The sequence below is a fragment of the Homalodisca vitripennis genome, chromosome 6 (assembly GCF_021130785.1).
Source record: "Homalodisca vitripennis isolate AUS2020 chromosome 6, UT_GWSS_2.1, whole genome shotgun sequence".
Classification (NCBI taxonomy): Eukaryota; Metazoa; Arthropoda; class Insecta; order Hemiptera; family Cicadellidae; genus Homalodisca; species Homalodisca vitripennis.
Genome location: NC_060212.1, coordinates 167,599,245 through 167,616,808, shown reverse-complemented (window position 1 = coordinate 167,616,808; position 17,564 = coordinate 167,599,245). Strand labels below are relative to the sequence as shown.

General features: G+C 38.4%; 1 protein-coding gene across 1 annotated transcript in view; it reads left to right on the top strand.

The window, feature by feature from the left end:
* Positions 1 to 363: 363 nt before the first annotated feature.
* The window catches only part of LOC124365635 (mitoguardin-like), a 65,288-nt gene continuing 48,087 nt past the window's right edge, over positions 364 to 17,564 (top strand). Inside the window, exons 1-3 of the mRNA XM_046821628.1 lie at positions 364 to 629; positions 808 to 930; positions 969 to 1,075. Of these exons, the coding sequence (XP_046677584.1) occupies positions 364 to 629; positions 808 to 930; positions 969 to 1,075 (496 nt within the window). The remainder of the gene's footprint in view (positions 630 to 807; positions 931 to 968; positions 1,076 to 17,564) is intronic.

Here is a 17,564-nt window from a genome sequence, read left to right as displayed (position 1 = left end):
GACCTCCTGTCTATTTCGCTTACTCGGAACAAACCTAAGAAAAAATATAAGCTTGCATCATTCTTTGGAAATAATTATTAGTTTGTGTAACCTTTTCTTCTTTCACGCTATTTTATAATTTATAGCAAACACACATTTTCTACTTCCCATAACATGGGTTTGTACCGAATTAGTGAAAACTAAGAATATTGGGTTTAAAGTTTCCGCTTGAGTTCTTCATACCACTTTTACTATCTTCGATAAACGTCTTTTTAGATGTCTAACCCCTGTCTAAACAGAATAGAGAGATTATTACGTAAAGGTAAGTAATGAAAAATAATTCGTAGTAACCTTGTAGTAGGAGTAGTTGTTGTAGTAGTTTATATGTTAGTGGCTCGCATGCTGACCAAGGTCGAGCATTGTGCTGAACGCAGAGATAACGTTGACGCGCAGTATGACACTGATAGTGTCTGTGTGTTTCGTGAAAGTGTGAGTGTACTGTATAGTGCTCGATGTTGCTACACGTACACGGTACGTGCAAAGCGAGGACTGCAAGCGGCCCTACAAGGCGAGGCGAGCATTGTGCTGGACGCTGAGATAACGTTGACGGGCAGTATGACACTGATAGTGTCTGTGTGTTTCGTGAAAGTGTGAGTGTACTGTATAGTGCTCGATGTTGCTACACGTACACGGTACGTGCAAAGCGAGGACTGCAAGCGGCCCTACAAGGCGAGGCGAGCATTGTGCTGGACGCTGAGATAACGTTGACGGGCAGTATGACACTGATAGTGTCTGTGTGTTTCGTGAAAGTGTGAGTGTACTGTATAGTGCTCGATGTGGCTACACGTACACGATACGTACAGAGCGAGGACTGCAGGCGGCCCTACAAGGCGAGGCGAGCATTGTGCTGGACGCTGAGATAACGTTGACGCGCAGTATGACACTGATAGTGTCTGTGTGTTTCGTGAAAGTGTGAGTGTACTGTATAGTGCTCGATGTGGCTACACGTACACGATACGTAAAGAGCGAGGACTGCAGGCGGCCCTACAAGGCGAGGCGAGCATTGTGCTGGACGCTGAGATAACGTTGACGCGCAGTATGACACTGATAGTGTCTGTGTGTTTCGTGAAAGTGTGAGTGTACTGTATACAGTGCTGGCCAAATTATTAGACTAAAGCATATTTTTTTGTATTTTCTTCTCAATTTTTACTAAATAAATTTTTAATTTCATGTTGTATATTTTAAAGTATATACCCTCATTCGTGTGTTACTTTAGAATAGTATGAGCAGAAAATTTTTAATTTTATGTTGGCGGGTGGCAACACTGCCTGTTTTGTTTATCATCTGCCTTTACAAATCTACCAGCTCCATAACCAAAATCGGGTTACAGTTAATTTTTCATGTGGTTAACATGTTTTAGGTTCAGTACATCTTTCTATTAGTGTGATCTGTTATTATTGAAGTAAGTTTAAGGTCATTTGTGAGTGTACTGTAACCAATTTTTTACTTCCTTATTGGCTATTTATAAAATTATCAGGAAATAGGTAAAAAGGCGGACCTTTCACCAAGGAAATGTGCTGTGGCCAAGGTTTCTTTTGGAAGAACAACATTACACACAAACTGAAATAGCACACTGACTAAATATTTCACAGAAGTCAGTTAGTAGGATCAAGAAAACACTTGATATCAGTGGTATTTATAAATCCAGCCGTATCGGAAAATGTGGCCGGAAGAAAGCGTTAAGTCCAAGGAAGGCCAGAAAGATGAAAAACATGACACTAGTCAATAGAAAAATGACCAGCAAGGTTCTTAGTGACCAGTTAAGAGATTATGGCACAAATGTTTCGCCCAGGACCATCAGAAGAACCTTGAATAGACAAGGTCTTCGAGCATGCAGGCCTACAAAAAACAAAAAAATAACACCGGCAATGGCTAAGAAGAGATTGGAATGGGCCGAAGGCATTCAGTTCACTGATGATGATTGGAACAAGGTACAGTATCCTCAGGATTCAGTAGAGAACTGGTCATTTTTCTATTGACTAGTGTCATGTTTTTCAACTTTCTGGCCATCCTTGGACTTAACGCTTTCTTCCGGCCACATTTTCCGATACGGCTGGATTTATAAATACCACTGATATCAAGTGTTTTCTTGATCCTACTAACTGACTTCTGTGAAATATTTAGTCAGTGTGCTATTTCAGTTTGTGTGTAATGTTGTTCTTCCAAAAGAACCTTGGCCACAGCACATTTCCTTGATGAAAGGTCCTCTTTTTACCCATTTCCTGATAATTTTATAAATAGCCAACAAGGAAGTAAAAAAGTGGTTTCATACACTCATAAATGACCTTAAACTTACTTTAATAATAACAGAACACACTAATAGAAAGATGTACTGAACCTAAAACATGTTAACCACATGAAAAATTAACTGTAACCTGATTGTGGTTATGGAGCTGGTAGATTTGTAAAGGCAGATGATAAACAAAACAGGCAGTGTAGCCACCCGCCAACACAAAATTACCAAATTTTCTGCTAATACTATTCTAAAGTAACACACGAATGAGGATATATACTTTAATATATACCAACATGAGATTAAAAATTTATTTAGTAAAAATTTGAAAAGAAAAAACACAAAAATGTGCTTTAGTCTAATAATTTGGCCAGCACTGTAGTGCTCGATGTTGCTACACGTACACGATACGTGGAGAGTAAGGGCTGCAGGCGGCCCTACAAGGCAAGGCGAGCACGAACACGCACTTGTGCTGTTTACATCTTAATAGCAACACGGCGCCAGTCACTGCGGTCACGTGATACCGTTTGTTGATATTGGTAGTACAACAGTCTGAGGCTCGATTACACATACACACAAGTGCTGCTCTCCGCTAGAGAAATTTCACTTTCCTTTGTCTGGCCTTCTGAATTTGGTAGTGATCTGCCCGATAATGTCGTCTATCCTTTGGTTAAACAACACTTACTATGGGGTACTATATTTAATGTTTTTAGGTTTGTATTACTGACGTACATAGAACTTTGCTCTGACTTACTTGTAGTTTCTGTTACCAATGTTGCATGTCGTTAGCAGAGTATTAAAGGCCAAGATGTTTACCACATTAACATAGGATGATTACTTTCCAAAGTTTCATTGGGTTGCAATAATATTTTATTTAATGTATTGAATGGAATTACAATTAATTTTAGTAGCAAATACACAGTTCCTATTTTTCCATATTTGTAACTCACTACCAGAAAATACGAAAATTCCGAAAACCGTACTTGCTCCTGGGACAAAAAGCTGAGAACCACTCAGAGCACGAAAAAATAGTGAATTAAATAAATTGAAAATAATAGAGCAGGAAGTAATTGATGAAAGGGAGGTTGGTAGAAGTCGGGAGAGAGAACGAGTTATATGATGGTGCATATCCAACCATGGAATTTGGCTGAGCGTAATTTAAGCAAATCACTCAGTAGGTTAACATAATTTCTCTTCTGTCTGAATGTTAACATTTCTTTTCTGAATGATTTTCTGTCCGTCTTTCTTCCGCGAGAAATCTCGGAATTAAATGAGTTATAGATTTAGAATTTGCATGCTTCAGTGGCTTCAGTGAAGTCTGTTATGTAACACGTACTGTGGCCTACTCCTACCTTGTGTATTTTGTAATAACTTATTTAGTCTATGTGTGTGATATATCATCTCAATAAATGTAACTTTGTAATACGTTTTGTTCAATATTAGTATTTATTCAGTTGATTAAACTAATTTAACGCATTTTCCCACTCGTTTAGTATATTTTCTAGCTTGTGAGAAAATGTTGTTAATAATGTTTCTATGTGTTTTTTTTTAACAGATCTAAACTAACTTCACCTCAAAAGTAGACATTTTATCTTTTCCATTCAACTTCAAACAGAGATATTATTGCAAGCATTTGAAGATATGATTTTCGGACACAGTATTGTTAAAAAATATTTGTTACGTCGAGTAAAGAAATGTTCAGACAAGTTCACTCTCGGTTTGATTGTCAGTGTGCAGTGTGTTAGTTCTATCGTATCTACACACACCACACGCGCATTGTGTTTATTTATATTGACGGTGTTTGTGAATTGAAGTTGATCCACGTTGTGAGTTCTTTTTTCAGTGACCACAGTACTATGGCTTTTATTCGTAATTGTTGCCGTTATAATATTGCATTTTATATGTGCTTTCCCTGAGGAAAAGACTATTTAATTCTTTCTGTAAATACAGTAACGTTCAAACTGTAATTGGCTGAGTTTTAACGAAGCCTATCACACGTGGGGCTGGAAAAATTGCATTTCTGACTCTTTGTCTGTCTGTCTGACCGCACGACATCTCAAAAATGAATTAACTTATAGTCTTTTAATTTTGCACCGCGTTTTATTTAAATATTAGCAACACTGTGTTAGATAATGGTGTATGTCTCTCCGTGGAATTTAACTGCACCTCTTCCTATTTATCCCCTATTACATACTCTTGCCTCTGAATACACCGCTGCATTTATATTTTCCACTCGCTGTAGCAGTGATGGAAGTCATCTTTTGAGACCGCCTTCAAAACTTGTGCCGCATTCTGTTTCGACTCCTCAACGGTTCGGAAATGATTTCCCTTCAGTCAACTTTTGATCTTGGGGAACTGCCGAAATTCACATCAGAGGAGTAGGCTGGACGTTGCAACACTGGGATATTCTTATCAGCTAAAGACTACTGAAAAAATAAGGCGCCTTGGGGAAGAATCCACGATTTGATTTGATCAGCGATGTCGACTTGGGCAGCAATAGCTCTATTGGGTAAACGACGATCTTTCTTACGATTTGGTTAATGTTTTCGTCGGTTGTGGAAGTGCAAGCGTGACTGTGAGGTTCGTCATCTTCTACCTCTTCAAGTTCTTCACAAAACCGTTTGTGCCATTCAAAAACCTAGCGCCCGCGACATAATGGAATTCACCGAACACTTCATTCTACCTATTCAAACACCCAGTACTTTGAAGTTCAACCAGAAATGTAATCACAACACGTTGCTCAATATTTGCACTGATCATCTTCTACGATTTTCACTCGATGCACTTAACGACAGTTGTGGACTGAGCGATGCTATTGTGATATCCACGGATTATCCATGGGTCAAGTACCTGAGGGGATAATCAGTGCCGTATACACCACTAGTTTTAAAATAGCCGCGCCTCGTTGAGATATAATCATCTATGAATAAATCACTAAAAGGAAAAAATAGTAGATTTTATGTTAATATTAAAAGTCCGCAACAAGACTCGATTTCAAACGCTCTTGTGTTGTATTACCCTCCGTAGCTCAACGGAACTTTTGTTGTTTTAACACTGCTATGAAACTCATCTTAATGGATAAAAATGTAAATATGTCATGTAAAGATATTTCGATTAAGACGATAATTAGTTCAATGATGGTTCATGCCCAACCAATGGAATCGGCGTCATTGAAATCTAACACAATTTTCCTCTTGTCTGCCGCGGGGAGGTAAGCATTCTCTTCGGTAAGATTGTCTGTTTGTCTGTGCGTAGGACATCTCGAGAATGAAATTTTGTAAGAAACGTCTGAGAAGACTGTTACGTGACACGTGATGTCGCGTACTTCTTACCTCGTTTATAGAAGATTTTAGGATGAAAAGTTAATTAATTTTGGTTTTAGTACCCTAATTATTTAGAATCGACGCTCAGTGTGAAAACATGATTCTTATTTCGGGGCTTAACCGAGTACTATTTTAATGAGTACAATTCCATAACGTAACATTTCAAAACCCCAATACTGAATTCTATCAATTTGCTATCTTAAAAGAATATTTGAGGTTTCCGCATAGTTCCAGTGCAAGGCGTATCCACATGCCAGATTTAAAGATTTAACATTTAGTGAGTAAAAACTTATTAGAAAGTCAGTCAGTACTTCTCACTCTCACTCTTGCTGTACATTATGTTCTCTATCGCCTAATGTTAACTTTCAATTAATTTAAATATAATGATAACAATACTGGCACTAACTAAAAGAGGATGTGTCATAATCGTAACGAGTTTCGGAAAACTTCTTAAAGTTTCCGATATAGTTAAAGTTAGAGAAAGGACTTATTGTTGTATTCTAAGAACACACATTGTCAGAAAAGTTCAAGCAATCCATTTGAGTGTTTGGGGAGAGTTGAAGGATTGGTGGAGTGGGGGAGTGGGGGAGCGGCTGGAGGAGGGACACTGTAGTGGTCTAACAAGAGTAAAACATAATAAAGAGGTAATGTGACGAGAGTGGAATGATGTACTTTGTTCCTCCCAACCAATGTAAAGTGCTTCTTTATGTGAACCACGCGACCCTTAAGAGTATCAATTTAAGGTATTTTACAATCTCAGTTTTACCAGAATGTTTTTGTTTGTGAAAGCATGTATACAGAGGATGGCACTAACTTCTGTCATTTTTTGTCAAACTAGCCGTCATTTAAATATTTTCTTTAATATAAAACAATGACGCCTGTTGAAATTTTTTAAAGTCAAATAAAAACACCTAGTATAGTTATAAAATATTAAAGGATACCAATTATTTTCTAATTTTTATTACAATACCATCGGCTCTTGTTTCAATGGAATCCGTTAATGTATAAGCCGGAAGCAACAAACAGCTGATACCACCCAACTATGAGATTTCTATGTGATTTATATTAGCAAAAACAATACTAAAAATTGTCTGATTTGAGTTAATTTTACATATTTATTATGTGTAAAAAAGAGTAAAAACCTCATCTTAATAAACATTAAAAATGTTTGAAACTGAACTTTGGAAAAAATTCCTTAGGAGGCGCACCTGCGAATTCACAAGACAGGCAGGCGCTCGCCATCGCTTGCAGTGTTGCCAACGTCTCTGGGGGGTGACGAAACACCGGAAAGTCGGGGTATAGAACCCCCCATACTAGTGGGGGGTCCGGGAGTCCTCCGCCGGGAAATGTTTGAAACAATAGGTCATAAAATTGATAAAATAATATTTCTGAACTAATAAAAGGAGGGTAGAGATCAGATATCGTGTTTATACACGTAGCTTACAGTAAGTAGTAACTACCAGTATACAGGGATAATTGGAATCTTCTGTAACAAATACAGATTGCTGTCATGTATGAAGTGTATTGTTTAATGGTAACATGAACAAAATATTGAACAAAAAAGTCTAAATCACATTTCAAGACCAAAGCTAAATCTTGATTTCTACTCTTGAATCAAAAAGTACAGATATACCTGTATGATATTTTAAGTACAGATACCACCTAATAGAGGTACAATAGCGGGAGTTATGTTAATATTTAGCTTGACTATTTCTGCGTGTTTACGAATCACACTGTTTACTAACAATAACTTCCAGTTTTAATATCGATAACAACGTAAATAACAGATTTTGGCGATTTTTAACCAAACACTTACTTTGAAAATTCATAACTCGTAAACTTGTGGTGCGATTAAGACCAAATGTCTGTACAAGATAGATACATGTGTACTGTAATTACAATTGTGTTAGGTAAATTTAAGAATAGTAATAAAAAAGGTGTTATTAAATTACCATCTTAACTTTTATTCTTGACCGTGTGGCCCACAATATTCGGCATTGGTCACATTATGTAGCTTGGTAATTATCTTAAGCATGTAGTTTTGTAAACCTGTAATTAAAACGTTTAATTTTTAATTCAGATTAAATTGAGAAATTTTTGTTAATCCATCTAAACTGGTAACTGTTCGGGTTAACGCGCAATCGCCATACTACCCAGGGGCGGTGCTGCCTCGTAGTGACAACGAATGACAACTAACTAACACAGTACAGAACTGCTCAGAGCTCGGCAACTCACTCACTATGTGACAACTGACAACTGATCATGTTGGGACTACTGTAACAGATTCTTTGTACATGGGCGATGTTGCTACGTAGTGACAACGAATGACAACTAACTACCACAGTACAGATCTGCTCAGAGCTCGGCAACTCACTCACTATGTGACAACTGACAAGTAGTCTTGTTGGGACTACTGTAACAGATTCTTTGTACATGGGCGATGTTGCTACGTAGTGACAACGAATGACAACTAACTAACACAGTACAGAATTGCTCAGAGCTCGGCAACTCACTCACTATGTGACAACTGACAACTGATCATATTGGGACTACTGTAACAGATTCTTTGTACATGGGCGATGTTGCTACGTAGTGACAACGAATGACAACTAACTACACAGTACAGAACTGCTCAGAACTCGGCAACTCACTCACTATGTGACAACTGACAACTGATCATGTTGGGACTACTGTAACAGATTCTTTGTACATGGGCGATGTTGCTACGTAGTGACAACGAATGACAACTAACTACCACAGTACAGATCTGCTCAGAGCTCGGCAACTCACTCACTATGTGACAACTGACAAGTAGTCTTGTTGGGACTACTGTAACAGATTCTTTGTACATGGGCGATGTTGCTACGTAGTGACAACGAATGACAACTAACTAACACAGTACAGAACTGCTCAGAACTCGGCAACTCACTCACTATGTGACAACTGACAACTGATCATGTTGGGACTACTGTAACAGATTCTTTGTACATGGGCGATGTTGCTACGTAGTGACAACGAATGACAACTAACTAACACAGTACAGAACTGCTCAGAGCTCGGCAACTCACTCACTATGTGACAACTGACAACTGATCATGTTGGGACTACTGTAACAGATTCTTTGTACATGGGCGATGTTGCTACGTAGTGACAACGAATGACAACTAACTAACCACAGTACAGATCTGCTCAGAGCTCGGCAACTCACTCACTATGTGACAACTGACAACTGATCATGTTGGGACTACTGTAACAGATTCTTTGTACATGGGCGATGTTGCCTCGTAGTGACAACGAATGACAACTAACTAACACAGTACAGATCTGCTCAGAGCTCGGCAACTCACTCACTATGTGACAACTGACAACTGATCATGTTGGGACTACTGTAACAGATTCTTTGTACATGGGCGGTGCTGCCTCGTAGTGACAACGAATGACAACTAACTAACACAGTACAGAACTGCTCAGAGCTCGGCAACTCACTCACTATGTGACAACTGACAACTGATCATGTTGGGACTACTGTAACAGATTCTTTGTACATGGGCGGTGTTGCCTCGTAGTGACAACGAATGACAACTAACTAACACAGTACAGATCTGCTCAGAGCTCGGCAACTCACTCACTATGTGACAACTGACAACTGATCATGTTGGGACTACTGTAACAGATTCTTTGTACATGGGCGATGTTGCCTCGTAGTGACAACGAATGACAACTAACTAACACAGTACAGATCTGCTCAGAGCTCGGCAACTCACTCACTATGTGACAACTGACAACTGATCATGTTGGGACTACTGTAACAGATTCTTTGTACATGGGCGATGTTGCCTCGTAGTGACAACGAATGACAACTAACTAACACAGTACAGATCTGCTCAGAGCTCGGCAACTCACTCACTATGTGACAACTGACAACTGATCATGTTGGGACTACTGTAACAGATTCTTTGTACATGGGCGGTGCTGCCTCGTAGTGACAACGAATGACAACTAACTAACACAGTACAGAACTGCTCAGAGCTCGGCAACTCACTCACTATGTGACAACTGACAACTGATCATGTTGGGACTACTGTAACAGATTCTTTGTACATGGGCGATGTTGCCTACGTAGTGACAACGAATGACAACTAACTACCACAGTACAGATCTGCTCAGAGCTCGGCAACTCACTCACTATGTGACAACTGACAACTGATCATGTTGGGACTACTGTAACAGATTCTTTGTACATGGGCGATGTTGCCTCGTAGTGACAACGAATGACAACTAACTAACACAGTACAGATCTGCTCAGAGCTCGGCAACTCACTCACTATGTGACAACTGACAACTGATCATGTTGGGACTACTGTAACAGATTCTTTGTACATGGGCGATGTTGCCTCGTAGTGACAACGAATGACAACTAACTAACACAGTACAGAACTGCTCAGAACTCGGCAACTCACTCACTATGTGACAACTGACAACTGATCATGTTGGGACTACTTGTAACAGATTCTTTGTACATGGGCGGTGCTGCCTCGTAGTGACAACGAATGACAACTAATTAACACAGTACAGAACTGCTCAGAGCTCGGCAACTCACTCACTATGTGACAACTGACAACTGATCATGTTGGGACTACTGTAACAGATTCTTTGTACATGGGCGGTGCTGCCTCGTAGTGACAACGAATGACAACTAACTAACACAGTACAGAACTGCTCAGAGCTCGGCAACTCACTCACTATGTGACAACTGACAACTGATCATGTTGGGACTACTGTAACAGATTCTTTGTACATGGGCGGTGCTGCCTCGTAGTGACAACGAATGACAACTAACTAACACAGTACAGAACTGCTCAGAGCTCGGCAACTCACTCACTATGTGACAACTGACAACTGATCATGTTGGGACTACTGTAACAGATTCTTTGTACATGGGCGGTGCTGCCTCGTAGTGACAACGAATGACAACTAACTAACACAGTACAGAACTGCTCAGAGCTCGGCAACTCACTCACTATGTGACAACTGACAACTGATCATGTTGGGACTACTGTAACAGATTCTTTGTACATGGGCGGTGCTGCCTCGTAGTGACAACGAATGACAACTAACTAACACAGTACAGAACTGCTCAGAGCTCGGCAACTCACTCACTATGTGACAACTGACAACTGATCATGTTGGGACTACTGTAACAGATTCTTTGTACATGGGCGGTGCTGCCTCGTAGTGACAACGAATGACAACTAACTAACACAGTACAGAACTGCTCAGAGCTCGGCAACTCACTCACTATGTGACAACTGACAACTGATCATGTTGGGACTACTGTAACAGATTCTTTGTACATGGGCGGTGCTGCCTCGTAGTGACAACGAATGACAAGAGCTAGACAGTGATCATGTTGGGACGTAACATGTAGACTAAAGAACCGTACAGAACTGCTCAGAGCTCGGCACTCACTCACTATGTGACAACTGACAACTGATCATACTACTGTAACAGATTCTTTGTACATGGGCGGTAGTGACAACGAATGACAACTAACTAAACACAGTACAGAACTGCTCAGAGCTCGGGCAACTCACTCACTACGTGACAACTGTGATCATGTTGGACTACTGTAACAGATTCTTTGTACATGGGGCGTGCTGCTCGTAGTGACAACGAATGACAACTAACTAACACAGTACAGAACTGCTCAGAGCTCGGCAACTCACTCACTACGTGACAACTGTCAACTGATCATGTTGGGACTACTGTAACAGATTCTTTGTACATGGGCGGTGCTGCCTCGTAGTGACAACGAATGACAACTAACTAACACAGTACAGAACTGCTCAGAGCTCGGCAACTCACTCACTACGTGACAACTGTCAACTGATCATGTTGGGACTACTGTAACAGATTCTTTGTACATGGGCGGTGCTGCCTCGTAGTGACAACGAATGACAACTAACTAACACAGTACAGAACTGCTCAGAGCTCGGCAACTCACTCACTATGTGACAACTGACAAGTAGTCTTGTTGGGACTACTGCAAAAATACTTTTTGTTCTGGTTACTTGTATTGTACAGAGGAATACAAATTACTGTACGTGCTCAACGCCGTTCCTGGTACAATGTACTCGGACGCTTAGCAGTAACAGTAACTGGAACTTGTACCTGTACCATTGTATGAGGACTGAGCCTAAATCTGGACGAGTACATTTTGTACTCGATTATTGAAGTACCGGGTACAGGTAGAAGTAGAAGCCAGTAGAAATACGTTTTTGGTTGCAACGTGACTGTAAAATTCAAATATTTAGTGTTTTGAAAATATTTTTATTATATGTGCAGTGCCGTATATTTTGTAAATTAAAAAATTATAAGATTTGGATTTGTATATTTTATTGAGATTTATTTCAAAGTTCCAATGTAAATATCATTTTTAATCGAACATAGTCTGTTAGGCAATCAATAAATTTTTGGAATAAAATGCTCTTGGAGGTGGGGATAGGTCCTGTTCGTCTCCCCCTTCGGCGAGCCCCTGGTTGTCAATACCAGTCCCTCACTAAACCTTATATGTACCAGATGAAAAGTTATAATGCAGCTACTGTAGAACTTTAATCAAAGTAATTAACATTCCTGACAACTGCTCATTAACGCTAGAGAGTAGAAAGAATTTCCATCAAGAATTTTAATTCTTTGCTCGACGCTTAAAGTAGTTTCCTGTTTAATTTCTACATAAAAATGCGAACTTTGTTTTACTATTATTTAATGTTCACAACCTCAAATGCATAGTCTGTCACAACAATCAATTTGTGTTAGAATATCCTCAATTAAGATTCTATTTGTTTGAAATTAAAATGTACAGAATTGTTTTACTATGTTTGTCACAATCTCAAATATATACTTTCAAAACCAATAGCCAATAGCACCTTAATTGAGGATATTCTAACACAAATTGATTATTGTGACAAACTATGGATTTGAGATTGTAAACACTAAAGATATATATACAATATATCTTTGTGACAAAACATAAGCAAAACATTGATTACAATTAAAGAAACGTAAATTTGAATATAATTGTTTAGTTTCTCTTTTAATACGTAAGTATTTTGGATTCTGAATCCATCTCTAAGGATCGCAGTCGGTTTTAAGTAAAAATATTTTGTTATTGGGCCTTGAAAAAATAGCTAATAAACATTTTAAGATATTATTTCTCAGTAAACGAAGACATGAATTGATTTATAATCCTACGAGAAGTGGTAGGATATTTACGCAGAATTTTGGGGGCACCTTATAATGATGCCGAATGAAAGTAAGTTGAAGAAACATATATGAAATGTGTATAGTACTTAAAAGTTAAATATTTTTATTTATTAGTTGATACAATAAACTTCAGTAATAGATTAAAATAATCATTCACCCTCTTTACATTTTCAACTTAATCTTTACACTTTTAACTTCGGTCGATTTTATTTTGGCCTGATAAAACATTATTGACTTTTTAAATGCCTGTAATTCCTTGTTGTGTGATAAAACTTGTTTATATTTTTTTTGTTTTCAGATAAGTTAATTTAAAGAACAATGGATTGAAAAAAATATTTCTCCGATCAAAAATAGTAGTATATCTTTAATATTTGTAATGTTCACTATGTTATCTACTTAAAAATCTGAATTTTTACTTCAAAAACCTAAACGTGCAATGCAAAGAATTTGAATATTTAAAGTAAATATTTTGTGTTCCTTGCTTAACACAAGAAAAACTACGCCTCTTGGCCTGATATTTCCCAGCCTCTTTAACGTAATTTATTGTGTTTACGCCGCGGCCGTACGCCTCGTTTAGAGAATGGCAAAATTCCTTTACTGGTAAAACTTATTTGTTGTAATTGGTAAAGTAAATAAAGACACAAAGTAGTCAAATATGAAAAAATAATTATGGCTGCAGTATAATAAGTGCCCATCACGACAATCGAATTAACTACCGATTAGCTATATTTAAACTGTCGTATGTATGGACGTTTGTTCTCTAGGTATTCATAATTCATAATTGCTAGCTGTTTTATTTTATGGTATAGCAATATTGTTTAAAATGAAGTGAATTCAAACAAAGTAAAATCATGTACGTAGTGAGTCATTACTTCGACAAGAACAATGGAGATGAACTTGCGCTTTTGTGTCAAAATGTATTTGAAACATTGAACAATGTTTCAAATGGCTTTAAGATAATGATCTTGCTTTAATCCGCTTTAAATTTGGTTTGGTAATTATATTAAAAACCACAGTAGTTTTAATATAATTATATTAACAACAATGTACTATTTTAGTTGGAACCGAATCAACTATTACTATCTAAACACGGTTGTACTCGTAGTTTTGACGTCACAGTGCGTGCAGAAATACCATTGCAGATTTCTATAATTTTGTAGATAGGTTAGTTTTTTATGGCTATACAAATACATCTATAGTATTATTATGTTCTATAATAGTAATTACCTATATTTCTTTTACATATAAAATATAGCTTCACAATTATACAGTCCTAAAAGCTTATAATGTAATTCGGTTCTACATTATTGTATCAAAATAGCAATAATCAAGATTTTGCTTTTCAAGATATAAAAACAACCGAACTATACTGTGATTTGAAATACCTATAATACGTAATTTAGTTCGACATTTTGGTTTCAGTAGTTTTAGATTATCATGCGTATTGATGATTCCATTGTCGTGGCGGCCTCTTATACTCATATACATCTATTTTTAGGCTTTTGCTTATGCAACAAAAGATAGACAGATTAAGCTACAAGTTTTGAGTTTTGCACGAGAGTCACTTTTAAATTTAGTATGTATAGTTAGATAGGGATAATTGTATAATGTCAAAATTTGTCGAGACATTTTTACAAAAATATCTACAATTTTAAAACTAATAAAAATATTCGAATGTACCCTTATTGTCAATGGTGATGTATGTAAAGGTAGTTAAAATTTTAAAATTGGGTTTTGTAACAAAGTGTTCATTTTAATACTTTAATTTAAATATTAATTTACTCGTAATTACATTTGGAAAGTTTAAATACACACATTTTATCGACAATAGTTTTCAAAAAAGTCACTGAAAATTGTATATAAGAAACAGTTTAATTATTTGTATGCTAGGAAATCGATACCGCTGGTGGCACAACCATATCAGTCCGACAGAACTTTAAAGGACCTGTGGCAGTGCGTGGTTTGGCATTAGTTTTTCTTTAACTACATGTTTGTGTTAGTTTATCGGGTGGGTCATAAGCCGCTTAAAATTAGTATAAATTTAAATATAGGTTTCATACTGCCAAGCATTATCGATTGTTTAGCATATCTGTAAGGCAGTCCCATTTTCACACCAATTAATTTATTAATTGTAGTTTATTATTCCTGAAGTAGGAGGTAGATTTCAGTTCTCGAGACATACTGCTAAACTTTTATTGTAACATATAACGATGGCGAATGTCTGAAACCCTCTTCAAATCATCCATCGTCAACAACAAACCTAAAAAAAACGATTCTGTGTATTGTTCATATTTTTAAAATATTTAATATTTTGAAGTATTTAATATGAAACTCCTTTATTTTTATATTAAGATCCAGAAGATATATCGGAAAAAACTACAGGATTTTGTAATTGGTTAGGTGAACGCAAACGATCCCCTGTTGACCTGAAATCTGTAACGCATTTACCTCTTTTTATGCCTGAAAAAAACTTACTCATAATTGCCCAAGATGGGTTTTAAAATATAATGGCATTTTTCCAAGCCAACTATAATCAAATCACTCAGAATTAAAAAGACAGAAAAGCGAGTGACTAAACTGGCAGTAAGTAAGTGTCCATGACCTATTGTGAGCCCTGAATAGCGTTGGATAACAGCTGCGGCCTAACTGATATGTCCTCTACATCGCGACTCTCGTGAACACTCGCACTGCACTGTTACATCAGGTCATTGTCTAGCATTGACTAAACTGCATATAAACTGGCAGCAAGTAAGTGTCCATGACCTATTGTGAGCCCTGAATAGCGTTGGATAACAGCTGCAGCCTAACTGATATGTCCTCTACATCGCGACTCTCGTGAACACTCGCACTGCACTGTTACATCAGGTCATTGTCTAGCATTGACTAAACTGCATATAAACTGGCAGCAAGTAAGTGTCCATGACCTATTGTGAGCCCTGAATAGCGTTGGATAACAGCTGCGGCCTAACTGATATGTCCTCTACATCGCGTCTCTCGTGAACACTCGCACTGCACTGTTACATCAGGTCATTGTCTAGCATTGACTAAACTGCATATAAACTGGCAGCAAGTAAGTGTCCATGACCTAATGTGTGAATAGCGTTGGATAACCTGAATAGCGTTGGATAACAGCTGCGGCTAACTTGGATATGTCCTCTACATCGCGTCCTCTCCGTGAACACTCGCACTGCCCACTGTTACATCAGGTCATTGTCTAGCATTGACTAAATTGCATATAAACTTGCAGCAAGTAAGTGTCCATGACCTATTGTGAGCCCTGAATAGCGTTGGATAACAGCTGCGGCCTAACTGATATTGTCCTCTACATCGCGTCTCTCGTGAACACGCGCACTGCACTGTTACATCAGGTCATTGTCTAGCATTGACTAAATTGCATATAAACTGGCAGCAAAGTAAGTGTCCATGACCTATTGTGAGCCCTGAATAGCGTTGGATAACAGCTGCGGCCTAACTGATATGTCCTCTACATCGCGTCTCTCGTGAACACTCGCACTGCACTGTTACATCAGGCCATTGTCTAGCATTGACTAAATTGCATATAAACTGGCAACAAGTAAGTGTCAATGACCTATTGTGAGCCCTGAATAGCGTTGGATAACAGCTGCGGCCTAACTGATATGTCCTCTACATCGCGTCTCTCGTGAACACTCGCACTGCACTGTTATATCAGGTCATTGTCTAGCATTGACTAAATTGCATATAAACTGGCAGCAAGTAAGTGTCCATGACCTATTGTGAGCCCTGAATAGCGTTGGATAACAGCTGCGGCCTAACTGATATGTCCTCTACATCGCGTCTCTCGTGAACACTCGCACTGCACTGTTACATCAGGCCATTGTCTAGCATTGACTAAATTGCATATAAACTGGCAGCAAAGTAAGTGTCCATGACCTAATTGTGAGCCCTGAATAGCGTTGGATAACAGCTGCAGCCTAACTGATATGTCCTCTACATCGCGACTCTCGTGAACACTCGCACTGCACTGTTACATCAGGTCATTGTCTAGCATTGACTAAACTGCATATAAACTGGCAGCAAGTAAGTGTCCATGACCTATTGTGAGCCCTGAATAGCGTTGGATAACAGCTGCGGCCTAACTGATATGTCCTCTACATCGCGACTCTCGTGAACACTCGCACTGCACTGCACTGTTATATCAGGTCATTGTCTAGCATTGACTAAACTGCATATAAACTGGCAACAAGTAAGTGTCCATGACCTATTGTGAGCCCTGAATAGCGTTGGATAACAGCTGCGGCCTAACTGATATGTCCTCTACATCGCGTCTCTCGTGAACACTCGCACTACCACTGTTATATCAGGTCATTGTCTAGCATTGACTAAACTGCATATAAACTGGCAACAAGTAAGTGTCCATGACCTATTGTGAGCCCTGAATAGCGTTGGATAACAGCTGCGGCCTAACTGATATGTCCCTCTACATCGCGTCTCTCGTGAACACTCGCACTACACTGTTATATCAGGTCATTGTCTAGCATTGACTAAACTGCATATAAACTGGCAACAAGTAAGTGTCCATGACCTATTGTGAGCCCTGAATAGCGTTGGATAACAGCTGCGGCCTAACTGATATGTCCTCTACATCGCGTCTCTCGTGAACACTCGCACTACACTGTTATATCAGGTCATTGTCTAGCATTGACTAAACTGCATATAAACTGGCA